The sequence below is a fragment of the Heliangelus exortis genome, chromosome 10 (genome assembly GCF_036169615.1).
Source record: "Heliangelus exortis chromosome 10, bHelExo1.hap1, whole genome shotgun sequence".
Classification (NCBI taxonomy): Eukaryota; Metazoa; Chordata; class Aves; order Apodiformes; family Trochilidae; genus Heliangelus; species Heliangelus exortis.
In genome coordinates, this window is record NC_092431.1 from 7,468,137 (window position 1) to 7,485,933 (window position 17,797).

Consider the following 17,797-nt stretch of genomic DNA (forward strand, 5'->3'; position numbering starts at 1 on the left):
ATTTCATGGCCATGAATGAAATAGCTTTTGAAATTACCATACTGCATTGGTAAGACAAAGAGTAGATGACAATCACACTTTCTCAAGTGGAGGCTGAGTTTCTTTCTGTTATTTTCCTTTAGAATTTTTATAGTAATATTAAAAAAGCAATTACCTACAAATATGAAAATGAAACTATTGAAGTGAGAGGCAAAATAGTTGTCTCTATTCTTAATATAATGGCAATAATACACCAAGCTGGGGATGCCTGAGATAGTAATGGAAATTCAGAACTGATCCTACCTTTAGTGGCACTTCCAAGGCTGTGGTTTGCTGCAGGGACTCCATTGTTCTTTTTACCAGTGCTGTAAGGTAAATTTGAAAACCTACAGCTTTATTTTCCATGTTAGAATTGCTACATACATATTTTATAAAAACTCACATAATTTATGTTCTGCTATGAAATACCTGCATTTGTACTTCAAAATAATTTAGCCATTTACATTTTTTTTTTCAGATTTCTTTTCCAAGAAGAATTCAGATTTCTTTTTTATCTCTTGTGGAAGGTTTAATTACTTGTATTAAACTGAATTTTAGAAATTGGAATTGGAGAATTATTTAACTTCTATATCCCACAAATACACTCATGTCTGAGTGCTGTATTTCTCAGCTTTCAAGTTCAGAACCCTTAACTATATGCTTGGTAACGTTATATATTTTAATTTTCCTGTGCAGCCATAAAATTCTACATAAGAAAAAAATAGAAAAAAAATTAGATGTCTAACCTGTCTAAAATAGCCTATTCTTCAAAATAAAAAGGTCAAGGCCAAATTTAAAAAAAAAAATCTTAGTGGAGCTATCAAGGTCCTCAATATATGAATACAAATATGAGTCTTCAATATCAATAAACTTCAATATGATTTATTTAACTTAACAACTCACCAGGTCATAACACTACACTCACTATTACTGTGGAAGTGCATCTATAGTTATACCAAATCAAGTTTTTGGGACCAGGTTTGTCAACCTTGGTCATGCCAATTAGTGCTTTACTTGACAAAGATTGCTGCTGCAAGATGCTTTGGTTCTGATAAACTCAGAGAAATTAAATGGATAAATTACTTTTAAAAAAGTAGTAACTTTTGACCAGTTAAAGTGAAATAGGAAAACCAGGCAGCCCCAGATTAAAGGTTCCTGAGCAGCTTTCATTGCTCTGACAGGATGGCTGACTAAATAATCTGTGTCCTGCAGAACTATCAGAGTATGATATACGTGGTGATAACTGCTAAACCAATAAGCACATGGTGACTATGAAACTTTCTCTGAAGTTATCCCTTGATGCACATCACACTTCTGTTGCAGCTGGGGTTAAATGTACAGGATCAACAAGAACTCCTAGAAACTGTGTGAGGTTGTTGCTTTGGCTGCTGACAAAACCTTTTTTAATGATGCCAACAATGAAGAGTAGTATGTGATATTTTGCATCACATCTGTGACACTGAGGCTGGCTTGATAATACTGCTGAGGAAGCTGAACAAAAAGCAGAGTGCTCAGACCATACTGACTTACTCAGATTTGGGTACTAATGAGCTGTCACAAGATTTCACAAGAAATCTGAATTATGCAGTAATTCAGAAGATCAGGGGCTGAAGTGTCAGCGCTCAGGAAACCGAGACATTTGTTGACACATCTGTGTATAACTACACCTATATATTTCCTTCATGTTAGATTTGAGGTAGTTTGTGGTAGGACTTGTTTTGGGAGAGAAGAAACAACCACAACAACCACAGATTGTGACAGGGGATGTTCTGGCCTAAATAATTATCCATTCAGTCCAAGTCGAGACAAGTATTAATAGCAAAGTCTTGGACTGTCTCCATCTTGAAAAGCTCACTCTGAATGTGAGCAAGCTGCCAGCTGGGAAGGTCAGCACTGCAGCAGACATTGGAGCACTCTGCCCAGGTGCCATTCCTTCAGAAGGATAAAAGTGGATTGCCAGTCAGTCCCTGAGGAAACATTTGTCCTCTCACTAAGCTCCCTACCAAGCAATGACTGCACACAGCTGCTGTGAGAGCAAAACATCTGGATTGGGCACTTCTCATGCAGGCTCAGTCAGCTCTGTATGTTCCACCAAAGCACCAATGAACAATTCAAGGGCACACTCAGCTCTGTGCAACTACACATTTTTTGAGCTGTTTAGACGAATAACCAGCATAGAGTATAAAGGGAAGAACAGGTCTTTTTGACTAAAAGAGCTCCAATGGATAACAAAAAAGAGAGCATGAGTCAGCAGCATCAATTCATGGGTTGGAAGATAGGGTGCTATGATAAAATGTGCTGTCTGCAGATGCACTGAGTTAGTCCACTTTCCCCCTAGTTCTCTAGACCTCTGAATGTGATAAGTTCTCTCTCATACAACTGCTACCCCTAAAGGGGGTTCATGATGGCAGCAAGGATTTCAAGCCCTTTCTCTGTTGGTTCACAATTTTCACTTTAAAGTACCTGGTGCAATCAGAATTCTGTTGCATCTTTAACTGCTCTTAATTTTGAGAGGCACAGCCACATCAGTGAACAAACCTAATGCTTCCTCATTTACTTTGACAACCCATTAAAAACCTCTCCATGGGTTTACTCCATTTTCTTCATTGGTTTTTTTTTTCCTGTGCCAGTTCAAATCCCAGTTCTTTTTCTCACATCACACTGACTTCTGTCTCTTCCCAGAATTTAGTGGGTGGCAGAGTAAAACCAGCTCATTACAAGCAATCTGATGTTGTTTTGCCTTTGCTGTGTTGCAGACTTCTGAAATCATATCTGTAAAAGTATCCAAAATATTTGCCTACATCTGCTTTTAAACATATTTTGAATTAAATAATAAACATATAATGATAACAGAAATATCAAAGGAAAGCAGATGGATTATCATTCCTGTTCAGTAGTCTGCTAATCTCTGCAAACTATTTCTTCTAGTAAGCAGTGAAGAAGGAAGCATTTAAATTAAATGCTCTGCATGAAAATAAATAGGTAATCTGCTTGAATATATCTAGGCCAGAAAATTAAAATTCTAGATTTCTAAGAGATGAGCTTCTGGAACTCAGTCTCCCAGTAGGAGTAATTTTTTATATGGAGATGATAACTTATAAAAGGGACCATGTGGTATGTGTTGCAGGAGAGGTCCCCTCTAGTCCTACATATATAATACCTGATTCTCCCTCTACTCTTTCAAATCTCTTTGAAAACTCTCCTCTTTCTCAAGAATCAAAAGAAACAATCCAAGTAGACAAAACTCCATCCTTTATATCTCATATACATTATAGAGTGTGGTCATTTGGAAAAGTGACCACAATATTTAAAGAAATATGTTTCTAACACTCAAATTTTTGTTTCTTTTCTAAGACTTAGATTGGAAGTTTTTTGAGTAATGATTATTTCTGTTCCATCAAGAACCTAGTATATCCAGGGCATATAAATTTTTTAATTTAAAAATGTTCATTTGCAGCCAGTTAGATACTGCAATGGAATCTGTAAAATGATATTTTCCCAGCCTTTGCAATTTATCTCTCAAACCCCGGATTCAGCAATTACGGAATCTGTTGATTTTGCTCATTTTAGGATCTTTTGTAAGAGCTAAGTAAGTAATTTAAAAATATTATGTATTAAAAAAACTGGTGACAGCAAAGTCAGAGATTGTAGAGGAACTCAAATTTTAACATATATTTCAACGTATATTATATTTTCTTGATACTGTCCAGAATAAATACACTCACTGAAAGTGCTGTGAATAGAAGCAAAGACAAGACATGTATGCCTGCTGTGAACAAAAGCTTATTTGTCCCTATCAAACTGAAGACATTTTTCAAGCTCATTCACCTATGAAATTACGAGCCCAGAAACATGTCAAAACCAAACAGACATTTGATGTATGGAACAGGGATTTTTGCAAATTTTTGCTATCTGGAGACACCTTTATTTTAAGCATGTGTTCTTAAAGTTAGAAACAAGCATCTCAGAGGACAGAAATGTCACTACCTTGTTATGACCAGTTTGTTCTTCTGTTACTTGAGTGCCCCTCTGAACATGTGCACACTTTTATGCAGCTGCCTCAGAACCCTTTAAGTGGGAAATTGTAGCAGAATAAACTGAAATTTCACGGAATTTGTACTGTCAGACTTTAAAAGAAATCTAAGATATTGGGGTTTTAGGTAGTAATAATCTTAGTGATCTTAGTATAACGAGAAATAGCTTAGTTTATTCTGTTTATTTTCTTTGCATTTTTTTCTTAGACTGGTCCTTTTGGTGTTCTTACACTTGAAGTATTTAAGCTGAAATATATTGTACTTGGTAAAATATTGAAAAATTGTTTAAAAGTATGTTTTACATGAACTAAATATCAGAATGGATAACAGCAAACTTTAGTTACATGCAGTATTTTCTGCAAAAGTAGATATTAGAAAAAAGTAACACCTTGTTGCTTGCCCCTTGTTTATCATATTTAAAAGATTCTAAATGATCTGTTGTGTATAGATTATTAGGTGCACTATAAACTGAATTTCTGTATACTGAAAAGTACTGAGAATTCCTATTGTGGTTTATGAAATCCTAAGCAGGAGCAGAGAAAGCTCCAGCAATAAGATTGCCTTGTGGCAATTCTCAGCATTCACTCAGTAGAGTCTAAGAAGCAAACAGGCATTTTAATATTGTAAAACAATACAAAAGACACTTCTATAAGGGAAATACTGCCGGGAAGGCTAATGTTCTGCACTATGAGCTAATAGACATAATGCTATCTACCTTTATGTTCTTAGTTTATAATTCTTAATAGTATTTTAAGATTTCATATCCATTCTGCAAATAAGAAGTGAGACACATATGTTCTGTTGCTTTCCTGAAAAAGTAGATCACAAGCATGACTGGAATCAGAATGCAAACACTCTGAATAGCAGGCCAGTGCTCCTTGGATCACACAAAATGCAGGACTGAGCTGCAGTCCATTAAAGCCATCAAACACTACTTCTTAGTTTTAAGTCCACATCTTTCCCTTTATTGAGCTTTGTGACTGTAGGACTGAAATTTCTCCCTGGATCATTAGGCTGCAGGCTGGAATCTGCAAGTCAGCAGATCCTGTAATTTAAAGTTTCTGAATGGCCAAAAGCTCATTAGACATGTAAAGAAAAGCTGACAGCTAAAGAATATTGGCAAATAATAGTAAGAAAAATAAAGACTTAGACAAGAAAAAGGGAGAAAGGAGTTTGGGTAAAGGAATGAAAACCATATTTAGACTTTCAAAGCACTGAAGTGGATTAGGAGCACACATCCTACTGATACTCCTGTTTTGGTTTAAAACCCACATACCTAATTCATTACCTCAGCTATCAGCTCCCAAAATAATTGGAAAAGGCTTGGAGAAAAGAGTCTTCCTATTTAGTTTCATCTGAAAGGAATCTGGGTCAACTGCTCTCAGACTGCTCTGTGATGTGAACCAAAACTGTTCACACCATGGACTGGGGACAAAAGGGAGATCTGCTTCATCCATCATACTCCTGACTGGAAGTTGCATCCTGGTGCAGATGCACCCTTTCTCTGCCTATTCAGATCAAAAATCCTTGCTAATGACACTGAAGGAAGAGCCAGCTTCACTCCCTTTTGAGACAACTTGGATTAATTCTTTTACCAGTTGTGGAACTATTTGCAAAACACAGAATCTCAGGATTGTGTCCAAACAGCTTTTGAGAGACACAGAGACTCCATAACCTCTGTGGGCAACCTGTGCCAGTGCTCGATCACACTCTCAGTAAAAAGAGTTTCCTGATGTTCAGGGGAACTTCCTGTGCTTCAATTTGTGCTTTTTGCCCTTGGTCCTGTCACTGGGCACCAGTTTTTGCTTTTTGCCCTTGGTCCTGTCACTGGGCACCACTGAAGAGAACCTGGTCCCACCCTCTATACCCCCTCACTTCAGATATTCATATACATTTATTAATATCCCCCTGAATCTTCTCTTCTCCAACAGCTGAGCAGTCCCAGCTCTCACACCCTTTCCTCACAGGGGAAATATTCCAGTCCCTTCATCATCTCTGTGGCCCTTTGCTTAACTCTCTCCAGTATGTCCACAGTTCTCTTGTACTGGGGAGCCCAGACCTGGATGCAGTACTCCAGGGGTAGCTTTACAAGGGATGAATTAATGAGAAGGAAATAAACAAATGAAGAAATTAAGGAAATTCATGTCCTGGGTTAGTTTTTAGTTAAGGAAAAGATGCTTTAGTTTTCTTTTTTTCTGAGGCAAGTGAGTATATCTGAAAGTTACTGCAATGGAGAGGTTTTTGGTTTTTTTCCTTTGCCTACCCAAACAAAGTAGAGACAAAGCTAGAAATCAGTCTTCAGTCAGCAGAATGAACAAAACTCCCATCTGGAACACTCAAACTTGGCAGCCTATGTTAAGCTCAATGGCAATTTCCAAGGTATCTCAGACCTCAAGACTGCCCTGGTCCATTTCCTAAGGGTCACTTCAACAACTTTAATTACATGGTGACAGCTCTGAAGCAGAACAAGGAATTTACAAGTGTGTTTGTTCTGCACACTGCAGCAAGACATGGAGATGTTACTCTGTGGTATGTAGTATTTGACCTGGACTTTTTCTGTTTTTTGAAAAAAGCCTCTAGTCATCATGTTTATATAGTAGGATAACTTATTACCACAATTCAGACAAAGCTAGAGGTTTGTTACATTATACTGGAAAATAATTGATTTTGCTGAATATACTACACATTCATACTGGTAATGGAGATCAGAATTTGACATGTTGAAGACATAATCTATGATTTTCTACATGTATGAGCAACCATAAATCATTTTTATCTTTTGGTTATAATGTTAGCTTTCCATTTAATGTAAATGGATGCAAAATAAGCTAATAAAAATCCTTCTATGCTGTCTTACAAATCTCATTCAATATACTATGCTTTCTAACTGAAATTATGGCACTTTCAGACATGGACCTTTTCTCAGTAGATACTATAATCTCTGATAAATTGTGTGGTGGGTTTAAAAATTTAAAATAGATTTGAACTCCTGTATTTAGAGGTCAGATGTTAATATATTAACCTAATTTGCTACAATGTCCCTAATATACTGAACTTAAATATTTCCCAGGTTCTTTGTTTTGATTAGAGGTTTAATGTTCTCATTATGAGTGAATACTCACAAGAGGGATCACTGATGAAATAAGACTAATAAGGCAAATTGTACTGTTTAAATGAATGCAACTCAGGAAGGTGAAATCATTTTTTTCTTAGATGCTTAGGTTATAACAGAATATATTTTTTGCACTGGTTAATTTATAATATTTGTGACATTAAGCTAATTCTTTTAGCCAAAGGTATTGCTGAGCTTCCAACTAGACCAAAGTTTGTGAATAAAGGCTTGATGCCTACAGGAATAAATACACTACTGGAGAAGAGACCAAAGAGCCTCCCATGTGCCCTCATTTGCTGGCTAAATTTGTATCAGATGCTCAGAAAATCCTTGGCTTAGAAAATTATGTCCTCAAAGTAAGCCATATGAGACAATGAAGATGAAGGAAAGAACGTTTACTAACCCTTAACCTTGAAAGTTCCATCATAAAGTTCTCTCAATATAGAAAAAGCAGGAAACTAACTTAGAAATCACAGTACATTATATTCTTGCATTTAGAATTACATAGTTCTTTATGTAACAGGCCCCAACCTTAAGTATTATGGAAGCTACTTTCCAAGAGAAAGCTGGTTTATATCCTTCTGAAATCTTGGAGAAAGCATTGTTATTTAGCTTTACAAGATTTACATATTAGATAAGGGAATCTTGATAAGAAAACTACATACAAATAAACATGTTGATGAACTACAGATGAGGAGTATATTGCATTTTACCTACGTAATAGTCAGTGGTGGAAAACACTCAGAAAAATCTGCTTAATATACATTTTCTTAATCATGAGAATCAATGTGCTTCTTCTTGTTACATTAATTCTGAGAAATAACAGTTTATAAGGATTAAAAAGGGGGTGGGAGAGAGAGATTTTATTTACCTGAAAATTCCTGGATTTGAGAATCTTCTACTTCAAACAACAGTTCATCATGAATCTGGGCAATTAACCTGAAAAATATCAGACATGCAAGAAATTTTTAACAAAGCTTCTCATCTGCCTATCAACTAACTAATTGATACATGCAGAATGGGTATGGTTAAGGGAAACTAAAAATCCAAAGAAAATTAAAAATTCATTAATGGAGTTAAAAGGATTGCCACTCCACATTTTCTGAAAACATAAAGGCCATGGTCTTAAATATGAACTGCACTTTTAAGCTTATAAACATCATTCAGGGACCTGATGATGTGACAAGGTGTTGCTTAAAACCAATGCAATTTACAGAAAATTGCAATAAATTATAGAGACAGGGTATGTTTATTTAATGTAGCTTCTTTTTTGTCAGGTTGGGTTGGAAGAAATGTGGTTGTAAATGGGCAGTTTATCTAATACAAGTCAGATAAGTAGTAAGGAGTGCTTGGCTTGCTCCAGTAGTAACTCCTAGCACAGGGCTGGCCACTGACTTGATATTCCAGGAGATAACCTGGAACTTAATTGCAAAGTGGGTTTGTTCATGAAGAATGAAAATACTGGCACAGAGAACCTGATCTGTTGCCTCTGGTCTCAGGACAGTTCCCTTCACCCAAACAGAGCACACAGCTGAGAGAGCAGTGACATCTTCAAATTCATGCAAGTACCTGTACCTGAGATCTTCAGTTAGAGATATTTCATAAAATAATTTATACTGCTGCTTTGTTTTTCTCTTCGTTTGTATTAGTTCTATATTTATTGGTCTCCTGCATATGGGCTGTGGTTTAATTGTTCACTAGTTACAGGAATAGAACCCTAAATTGTCAGTTTGGGTGCTAAAGTACTTTCACATTGGAAATAATAAATGCATTTGATTGGATAAAGTCCAAGGCAGAATAGTTACCATCTAGCAGATAGGATCCCTGAGCGTAGCTCTCACTTAGGAAGGAAAAATACTGCACATCTGATGAGACTGTATTCCTATTAGGTTTATTTTATTACTCCTTTAATTATTGTAGCTGGAAGTCTAAGTCATGAAACTGTATCATGTATTTCCAAATTGCCCTGCAATTTGCATGTAACATTTAAATTGATGCCCACTGTAGACTTATAACCAAGCAGTTATTCAAGTAAATAGTTACAAATGGCTGAAAGATCACTATGGTTACTACTTATAACTTTTCACAGCTTTATGGAAAATATCCTAAGATAGTTTCACACTGCCTTAAATTACAATGTGACATTGACTAACAGTGTGGTGAGCTCTAATAATAGATCTTAAATTATTAGTCACTTACAACACAGTCAGAAGCAGAGCGAAACAGATTAACATATTTCTAGTAGGAAATTGGGACACAGGATACAAAAAGAAATAGATGAAAAGATCAGGATCATCAGTAGCAAAAGAATACAATTACATGAAAAGTTACAATTTCCAATGCAAGTAAATTAATTAAAGCAAGAGACTCTTCATAATCATTCAAATGATGTAAAAAGATATGTTAGGAAGAACTGTGAACATGAAAACCTCTGAATATAGTGTGAAGCAATGGAATAACTGAAAAATAATTGCAATAAAAAATGTGATAGTCTGGTTATTATTTGTAAGAGATTAGTGTCTCATGACTTCAATCAGGCTTAAGAGCTCCACAAATTTTGAGTATCTAGTAAGGAAAAGACTTAGAAGAACTTACAACACCAATTGAAATTTTTACCTTATATTTATCAGGACTTAGGTATGGAGGAAAAATAAGTTTGTTTTCAAAACCCCTCAGTGTGAGATCAACTGCTCACCTCACCTCTCCTCTAAAAGTAGAGTTCAGTAGAAGCAGGGTTTGACAAAAGATCAGGGCTACCTTATGCAAGTCAGAAAAACTGTGGAAGCAATGTAAAGGGAACTCAAAATTTCTCTCTGAGCAGCACAAAAGACTTTACACAACTCCAGATGTTCCTGTTCATCCACTGAAAGTGCTGCTTTAGCTTGGTTCTCCATCTGAGCTCAAGGACCCTGTTTCTCAGTGCTCATAATCCTGAACACCACAGCCTATCAGCTCAGTTACACTGCCAGTCAGCTGAGGAACTGCACAATTGTAAAATTTAACCCATCTTAAACATCTAGTCTTTCATTTGAAGTTCAGGACAATATTCTGTCTGCTAAAACACAGGAGTAGAAGTTAGTGTTGCAGGTTCTCCTTCTAGCTCTGTTACTCTCCTGCTAAGCAATTCACTTTCAGTCAGAAAAATCAGAACATGTGGATTATCTCTAGCTCAGAAATGTGGGATCTAAGAAATAAGTATTTCTAAAGCACATCTATTTTCATGTGGAAGATATTAGAAAGGTTTTAACTTATGCTAAACATGATTTCCCAGCTTCATGCTGAGAAGTGGAATAGTACATGCTATTTCATTCTTAGTTTTAACTAAACAAGTTAGATTTCTTTTTATGATTTGTTATATCTTTCTTATCCATCTCACACCTGCTTCTTAGGTTCTACTCTTTCAGGTGTATAATGTAAAACCACCTGCATTTTTTCAGGTTTTTTAGGGAACACATACTGTTCCACAGAAGGCAGCATTCAATTTTACATCAATACATATGAAAGAAAAATCAAAGCAATTCAGACATTCCAAATTCATGGCTTTCACCATTGTAGTGCATGGACATCTTGAGTGAAAGAAGTTTTAAAAACCCTATATTTTTTCTTAATATATTAATCAAAGCATCTTCACTTAAAGGAATATTGAAATAGCAAGTCCCTCGCATTACCTCTTGCTAAATTAGAAGATTGCAAATCAGGCAGAGAACAGTGCTTTTGTTGTTCTACAGATTTAAAAATTATTTTAATTTACAAGTTAAGATTTTATTAACTGTTTTCTTGCTTGCCTGCAGATTAGGCATAATTTTTAATGAGAACACATGACTTCTTATACTGAGAAACATGACATGTGCCTGACTGTGGTGTGGAATGGAAATAATGCTACAACCTGCACCTCCCAAAGCAGAAATATTTCTGTGATAGCTTTTGACATCAGTTCAGTGTGCCCAGCACACAACATCCTTCTGAAGCTATTATGATAGACTATTGAACTTTAAAAGAAAAATGTTTTTTATGCTCTTCAAGGCTACATTCATCAGTCTTACAGTTTCCTATGAAACAGAGAGTAAGTTTCTCAGGCCTTCAATGGATCCACCCAGTTATCAGGACTATGTCATAATTATAGTATTGACCTGATATATGTCAAAAGAGACTGCACTATCATTGAGAGTTTTTTACATAATGTTCTGTTTATGAGGCTATACGGTATTTGCCTCCTTAGAGTACATTTTTTTCCCAGTACCAGGTCAATTTGTCTAATTTGAGACCAAATGAGGATTTTGCTTGTTACTGTAAAGCACAATACTCCAGCTCTGAACCTCTCTGTTCTTAAGTACAGAACTGCAAGTTTTTTCATGGCTACTTCAAACGCGTTGCCTAGGAATAAATACACCAGTGAACTGACTTCCACAAAACAGTTATTATCTTATTGGTAAGCAATTTATTTCTTTACCATTAAAGGAAACAACATGCTGCCTACTGCAAATGCAAGTGCTGTGGCACAATGTGCTGCAGTCTACTGTAGGAATATCCTGTAGAAGAGGCCAGTGTAAAAAATACTGTCATAGCAGTCTTCCTCAGAAGCTGTTTTTTAACAGCCATAAGTGGTGTTTCAGGCCATTACTATGTGCCAAGAGATGCTCATTAAATCCATGCTCCTATAATCAACAGACTTATATTGGCTCTGACTTGGATGTTTTAAATTGACATCTGGAAAACCCCAACTCTATGCATTGACTTTGGGGTACCACCTCCTAAACCAGCTACACTCATTGGATATGTGATGTTAGACAGAGAACAACCCTCTGTGCATTTTTATGTCACCAAAGAAGTTTTTACTGCTAAGTTTTCTAGACTGGAATGCATGAAGATGACACAAAATATAAACCACCAATGAATTCCTACAGACTAACTGCAGGTGAATTTACTCCACTGCTTGGTAGCAGGGTGTCTGATCCACCACATACCCCCTCCACATCCCTCAAAACTCACCTGAGTCTCAACTGCATCCTCAGCCCAGCCCTGGACACTGCCATGGGGGCTCTAAGTACAGGCAGCAGGAAGGGAGAGAATGGGACAGGCACACCAGAGGTGTGAGGTGCTTAAGCTATATCTGAGAGGAGCTCACTTACTACATCCAGCTGGCTGGGTTTAACAGCGTTTTAACAGAAAATAATCTAAAATAACATTTAAAATTGAACAAGGGGGAAAACATTAAGTCAGAGAGTCCAACTATCATGCATGATAAGGAATTGTCACCTGCTGTAGGTGACCCTGCTCTGCCAGGGGGTTGGACTAGATGATTTTTCGAGGTCTCTTCCAACCCCTAACTTTCTATGACTCTATGAATTAAGGGCAACTTATTCTGACTGAAAACCAGGCTGAGAAGCCCAGATTAAAATTATTTAAAATGTCTCCTGTAGGTTAGGTCTGCATCCTCAGGGAAAAAGATAGTCTTGCACTATCAGGTTGTCTGATTCTGAGCTAGAGTACTCAAGTATAAAATTTCCATGAAAAATCACAAATTTTAGCTTTCATTTGAAGAAATACTGAAAATTAAAATATAACTGAACAATAATTTTCCTAAAGCAAAAAAATTCGCTTTGGAGTAGGAGCAAGAAAGATGTGTTACTTGAAACCCATTATTGGTTATTTGAGTAACAAATTCTAGATAAACTTTTAAAAACCCAAGTCCTATAATGCTTTACTTGAGAGCAAAGGACAATGTTGATAGTTTTTCCACAGGTTTATAAAATTTTATAAACATTTTAAAAAAGTTACTAAAAGTACACTACTTTCGAAAGGGTAATAATAGTCACTTGATAGCACAATAAATATTTAGAAATACTTTTAAAAAATCAGACATTTTCTAGGCACATGGGGCTATCTTCATACTTAAAAAGCACTGTGACCCTGATCACTGAAATTTATTATATTTTCTGATAAAACATTAGATTTTATATCCCAAATATTAATATCCTCGTCTGTCATCCTATATTATCTCCTTTTTTGATTAATAAAATAATCATCTAACTAGCAACATCACATCTTTCATTTTGAATTTGAAACATCTAAATGCATAAAGGAAGACTTCAAAATTGCAGAGAGAAGAGTTCATGGTTAAAAGCTTTGTATATAGTGATAAATTCCAAAAAGGGCATAAAGGCTGTTAAGTGGTTAGAAAAATATTATGAAAAGAATAAGATTTTTTGAAATTAGATGAACAAGGGAATATGAAAAAAAGTATATGTAGTAAAAAATGGAAAGATATCTTATGTTTTGCAACTGAAAAATAAGACCTTAATGACTTTGAAATTTGAGAAATTCATATGAAATATTGATTCACAAGGCATGTAATGAAGTACTGCCAGGAAAAGCCAGAATAGATGCTCATGTAACAAAGACTTGTAAAGATTTCAAGAACATTTAGAAATTACAAAATACATTATCTGGGGAGAAGAATTTTAAATCCTGTCTTTCAGAACTTAGCCTTGTTGCCACAATCACAACATGAAAATCTGCAGGCAGCCAGGCTGTCCTGCTACACATCTTACACCTTCTTCCTGAAGCATCTGCTACTGGCCACTTTCCATGATAATGGACCAGATGGGTGTTGAATCCAAATCTTCTTAGAAATCCCTATGCTCCCTACACTAAAGTTGTAACAATTTTCTTCTGGTACTATTAATACTACCTGTTATTTAATTGCATCACAGTTTCCCCACAAAAGTGCAGAGATTCCAGCAGGAAGAATGCCTATTAAATTGTCACATAACTAAGGAACAAGGTTAAGAAAATGTTGTAACATTTGGTAGATTTTTCAAGTTTCTTTTATAAGGCTTTCTATAATACGGTACTATAAAAGCTACATCTTAATATATATCATGCCTATGTAGATGTTACCTGCATTAAAATTAATCTACCTCTTCTAGTGTTTTCATTTTAAGAAAGCAGTAAGATATTTTGATATATGTTTTTATATTTTGATATATGCAGCTAACTTTTGAAATTTGTTTTCAGGAGCTACACCATGAAGAGCAGGAAGCTGAGCATATGGTTAATTAGAGAGAATAGAATTTTCACATGTACTCAGGGTTTTAAAACATACCAGTCTAAAAGGTGACCTACAAAAGGTGTTAGAAATGATAATTATTTATTTATGTTGATTACCCACATAAAGCAGCACTGAAAAACCTACAACGTGATGAATGTCCCTTTTTGGCTGCGATATTTAAGGATGTTAACTATATTTAGGTTTATTATTGTCTATAAAAAATAAATCATTCTGACATGATCTGGCTTGCTATGCATGAAGTGTTCAGGTAACATCTCACCATCTTGTAGATCCATGCAAAATACTGTATCTTCTATATTCTAGAAATATTCTAGTTCTCCGGTATTAGGCTAGGGATAAAAGTTGACAATCTTACTAGAGTTAATCCTCTAGAATATATCTGCAACCATGCACTGAGAATTGTGCAAGAGGACCAGAACAATAAACATTTACTTTAATTCCTGAAGAAACAGATAAAGGGCCATAAGATTTAGAAACTCATCACACTTAGCAGCTGCACTGAGGAGTTTACTGAATGCATTGAGTTGAGACTACTCTGTAATCAAGTAGGTTTTACTAGTATGTTGTTTTGCATGAACCTGAGAAATTATAAGAAGACAATAAATTACAAACAAATAATTATCATATGATTTGTATCTGAAAAAAAATCCAGGTCCCATAACACAATGCTTGTTCCTGGGACACTAAGGGCCGTTTCTTATTAATTTAGCCATCTGTACAAAGGAGCTGCATTAACAGTTCATCAACTGAGAAAACCATTAGCTTGATTAAAGTGTTTGTTTCTTGACAAAGACATCCACAACCCTCAACATCCACTGCTACTGAAAAGCAGCTGGGACCAAGAAAATAAGATTTTCCTCTGTGCCTTTTCCTCTTATTTGCAGGTGGCTCTTCCTTTTCAGTTCATTCACTTCTATCTGTCCTGTTGCTGAGCCTGTCTCTTTAACCAGGCTGCTGACATGCTGAGAAGTAAAGCTCTGTGTTTGTGGCACAGGTCCAGTTCTGAAGGAACAATAAATTGGTGAGAAAGTAGAATTGCTGGATTCACACCAAATTACTCAATAGTTCTGTAGACCTGTTAAATGCTGTTGAGATATCATCATCATTAATGACTTCCTGAGAAATTTTTGTAGTGCCAGGTGGACTTTGGGTAACAGCAGTGCATCTTCAGCTTACAGATAGAGAATTTTTACAAGAATTAGTACAGGCAGCAATTCTTCCACAGTTTCTTCTTTCTTACCAAGCTTCCATGCATCAGCCAATGCAAGGATGCTTTAAACACTGAAAATAAATATGATTGTCCATCTGAGTTCACCGAGTACCTTTCTGCTCTCAGCAGTTCCATGAATCTTTCTTTTAGCTACTACTGCATGCCTTGAGCTCACTTCAGAAGTTCCTCTGCTTTGATTTTCCCTGCAGAAAAACTGTGTGGAGGTTCTGTGATGTGCTGGCACATGAATAATTTGTGTCATCAGAACATTTTCAGTAAGTCTCTTGGCCATCAGCAACAGAACAGCATCTCAAAAAAGATCTAGCTAGTATGGAAGAAGCCTGAAGAAATCATTTTTTATCACTTGTCAGTGCCACACAAAATGCAGAGATGTTAATGCTGATGCCAGTAGCTAACCCATACTAATGTTATGTATTGCATTAGTCTGCTAGTTGACAGAACAGCCATTGATCAGTCACTGTTTCCTCAAGAGTGCCTTTCTGATGGAGCTTCATGAAAATGTAACTTAATTACCTTCCTTTCCTTGACTTCCAAATGCAGGATCATATGTGCAAACAATAACTGAAAATCTGCTGACTACCAGCCATAGGAAAGCTTCATCCTGTTGTGTCAGAGCTTGCTCACAGCTTAACAGCTTACAGCATATGCAAAATGAATGCAGTGAAGTCAGTGAAGAAGACTGCAAACACACCTGAAACTAACAATGAGAACTGGGAGACCTTATCTTGAGCTTACTCTATTATTTTTATATTATATCAAAGATAGGGAAGACAAAACGTTGCATGTTAGCCACTCCCTGGCTATGCCTTACACGTGATGCTGTCTGCAAGTATAAATGAGGATTCATAACCACTTCTAAAGCATACATGGAAGATATTTCTCTTTGATTCAAAGATATTTCTCTTTGTTCAAAGTGATAATCCCTGTTTCCAGAATTAGAAGGTTTAATAGGGGAAAAAATGCTTACAAGGAGGTGAAGATAGAAGAAAATGTAGTAGTGTACTATCTTGGGAATGAATATGGTCTGATGTGATGATCATAGAGACTACAGTGATGCTTCCAAATGCCTGAGCCACCTTCCAGCCAGGTGAGTGTTCACAGAATTTAGAAAGACCTTGATTGTGCTTTTCTGACAAAGCTGGCTTGTAAATACCTATTAAATATTACAGCAAGAAGCCACTAGTATCTATTAAAAGACTCTCCTTTAGCAAAGACATCCAGATGTTTATGGCTGGCAGGTGTTCAAAATTCCAGTTTAAAGCAGAAAGAACTAAAACCAGTACAGAGAATCTGCCCCAAAATACACAGTGAAATGTTATAGAACATCATCCAAAATTTAATACATAAATATATCACTGTCTGGCTTCATGCAGCATCTCCACCAAAGAACCATTTCCCATTTCAGATTTATACTAGAGGGCAACTTATTTAATTTTTTTTTTTTTAGTTCAATAAATTTTGCTCAAAAATTTGCAAGAATACTTAAAAGTATAACTTAATACCAATAATACTTAAAAGTTTTGTTTTTGGTAGGGAAGTAAACTCTACCTTTGAATTCAACACTTAATCTGTATTTGTCATTAGAAATTAAATTTTAAAATATTCCTCAAATAAGACAACACTGCTGTGTGCAAATGATACACACACCAAGAAACACACAGAATATTTATATTGTTAGATATTAAATATAATTGCAAAGTATGTTTGGAAGGACAATCCCTGTTACCTTGCACTGAACACACCACTGAATCTTCAATACAGGATTGTTACAGAGAAGTTTTTATGATTTCTCATTCAGGATGACAACAGGAACACTGATGTTCTGCATTACCTGCTATCTCTGCTTTTATCTGAACTTCTACTGCAAAAAAATGTGTTCTACTTGATTGTTCATGACAGCATTACAAACGATAAGAATCCATTTATTTAGGTCTTCTTCTGCTTTTTTGCCTTCAAAATATCTTCCTACTGCAGCAAATAATAATGCTCACCAACTCTCTGCCCCATCCCCTCCATCCTTTAGTAGAAAAAAAATCAGACTTCATTGTTTTTGCTAATGGCATAAAAATATTGAGGAAATTCTGTGATCTCCTACCCAACCATGAGCAGTTAAGACAGAAGAAAATCACGAGGACCTAGCTTTTCTTTAGCAAAAGAAAGCCATCTATACAAGAATAAAAAATGTTCATTTATTTTGCTTGAGCACTGGTTTCCTGATTCCTGTTTTTCCCACCCCATTGAATGTTCAATTCCCATTGTACAATACATGCAAAATACAGGAAGGATATGATCAGTGGGCTTGATTTCAAAGATGCAGAAATGCCACTGAA

The 17,797-nt window shown here is 35.9% G+C and overlaps 1 protein-coding gene across 3 annotated transcripts in view; it reads right to left on the minus strand.

Annotated features, from left to right (window-relative positions):
- POLN (DNA polymerase nu) overlaps nt 1–17,797 on the minus strand; it is an 86,590-nt gene that overhangs the window by 3,035 nt on the left and 65,758 nt on the right. For all 3 annotated transcript variants that reach the window (XM_071753314.1, XM_071753315.1, XM_071753313.1), the window contains 2 exons: nt 8,036–8,103; nt 283–344 (listed from right to left, as the gene is read on the minus strand). In XM_071753314.1, the coding sequence (XP_071609415.1) occupies nt 283–344; nt 8,036–8,103 (130 nt within the window). The remainder of the gene's footprint in view (nt 1–282; nt 345–8,035; nt 8,104–17,797) is intronic.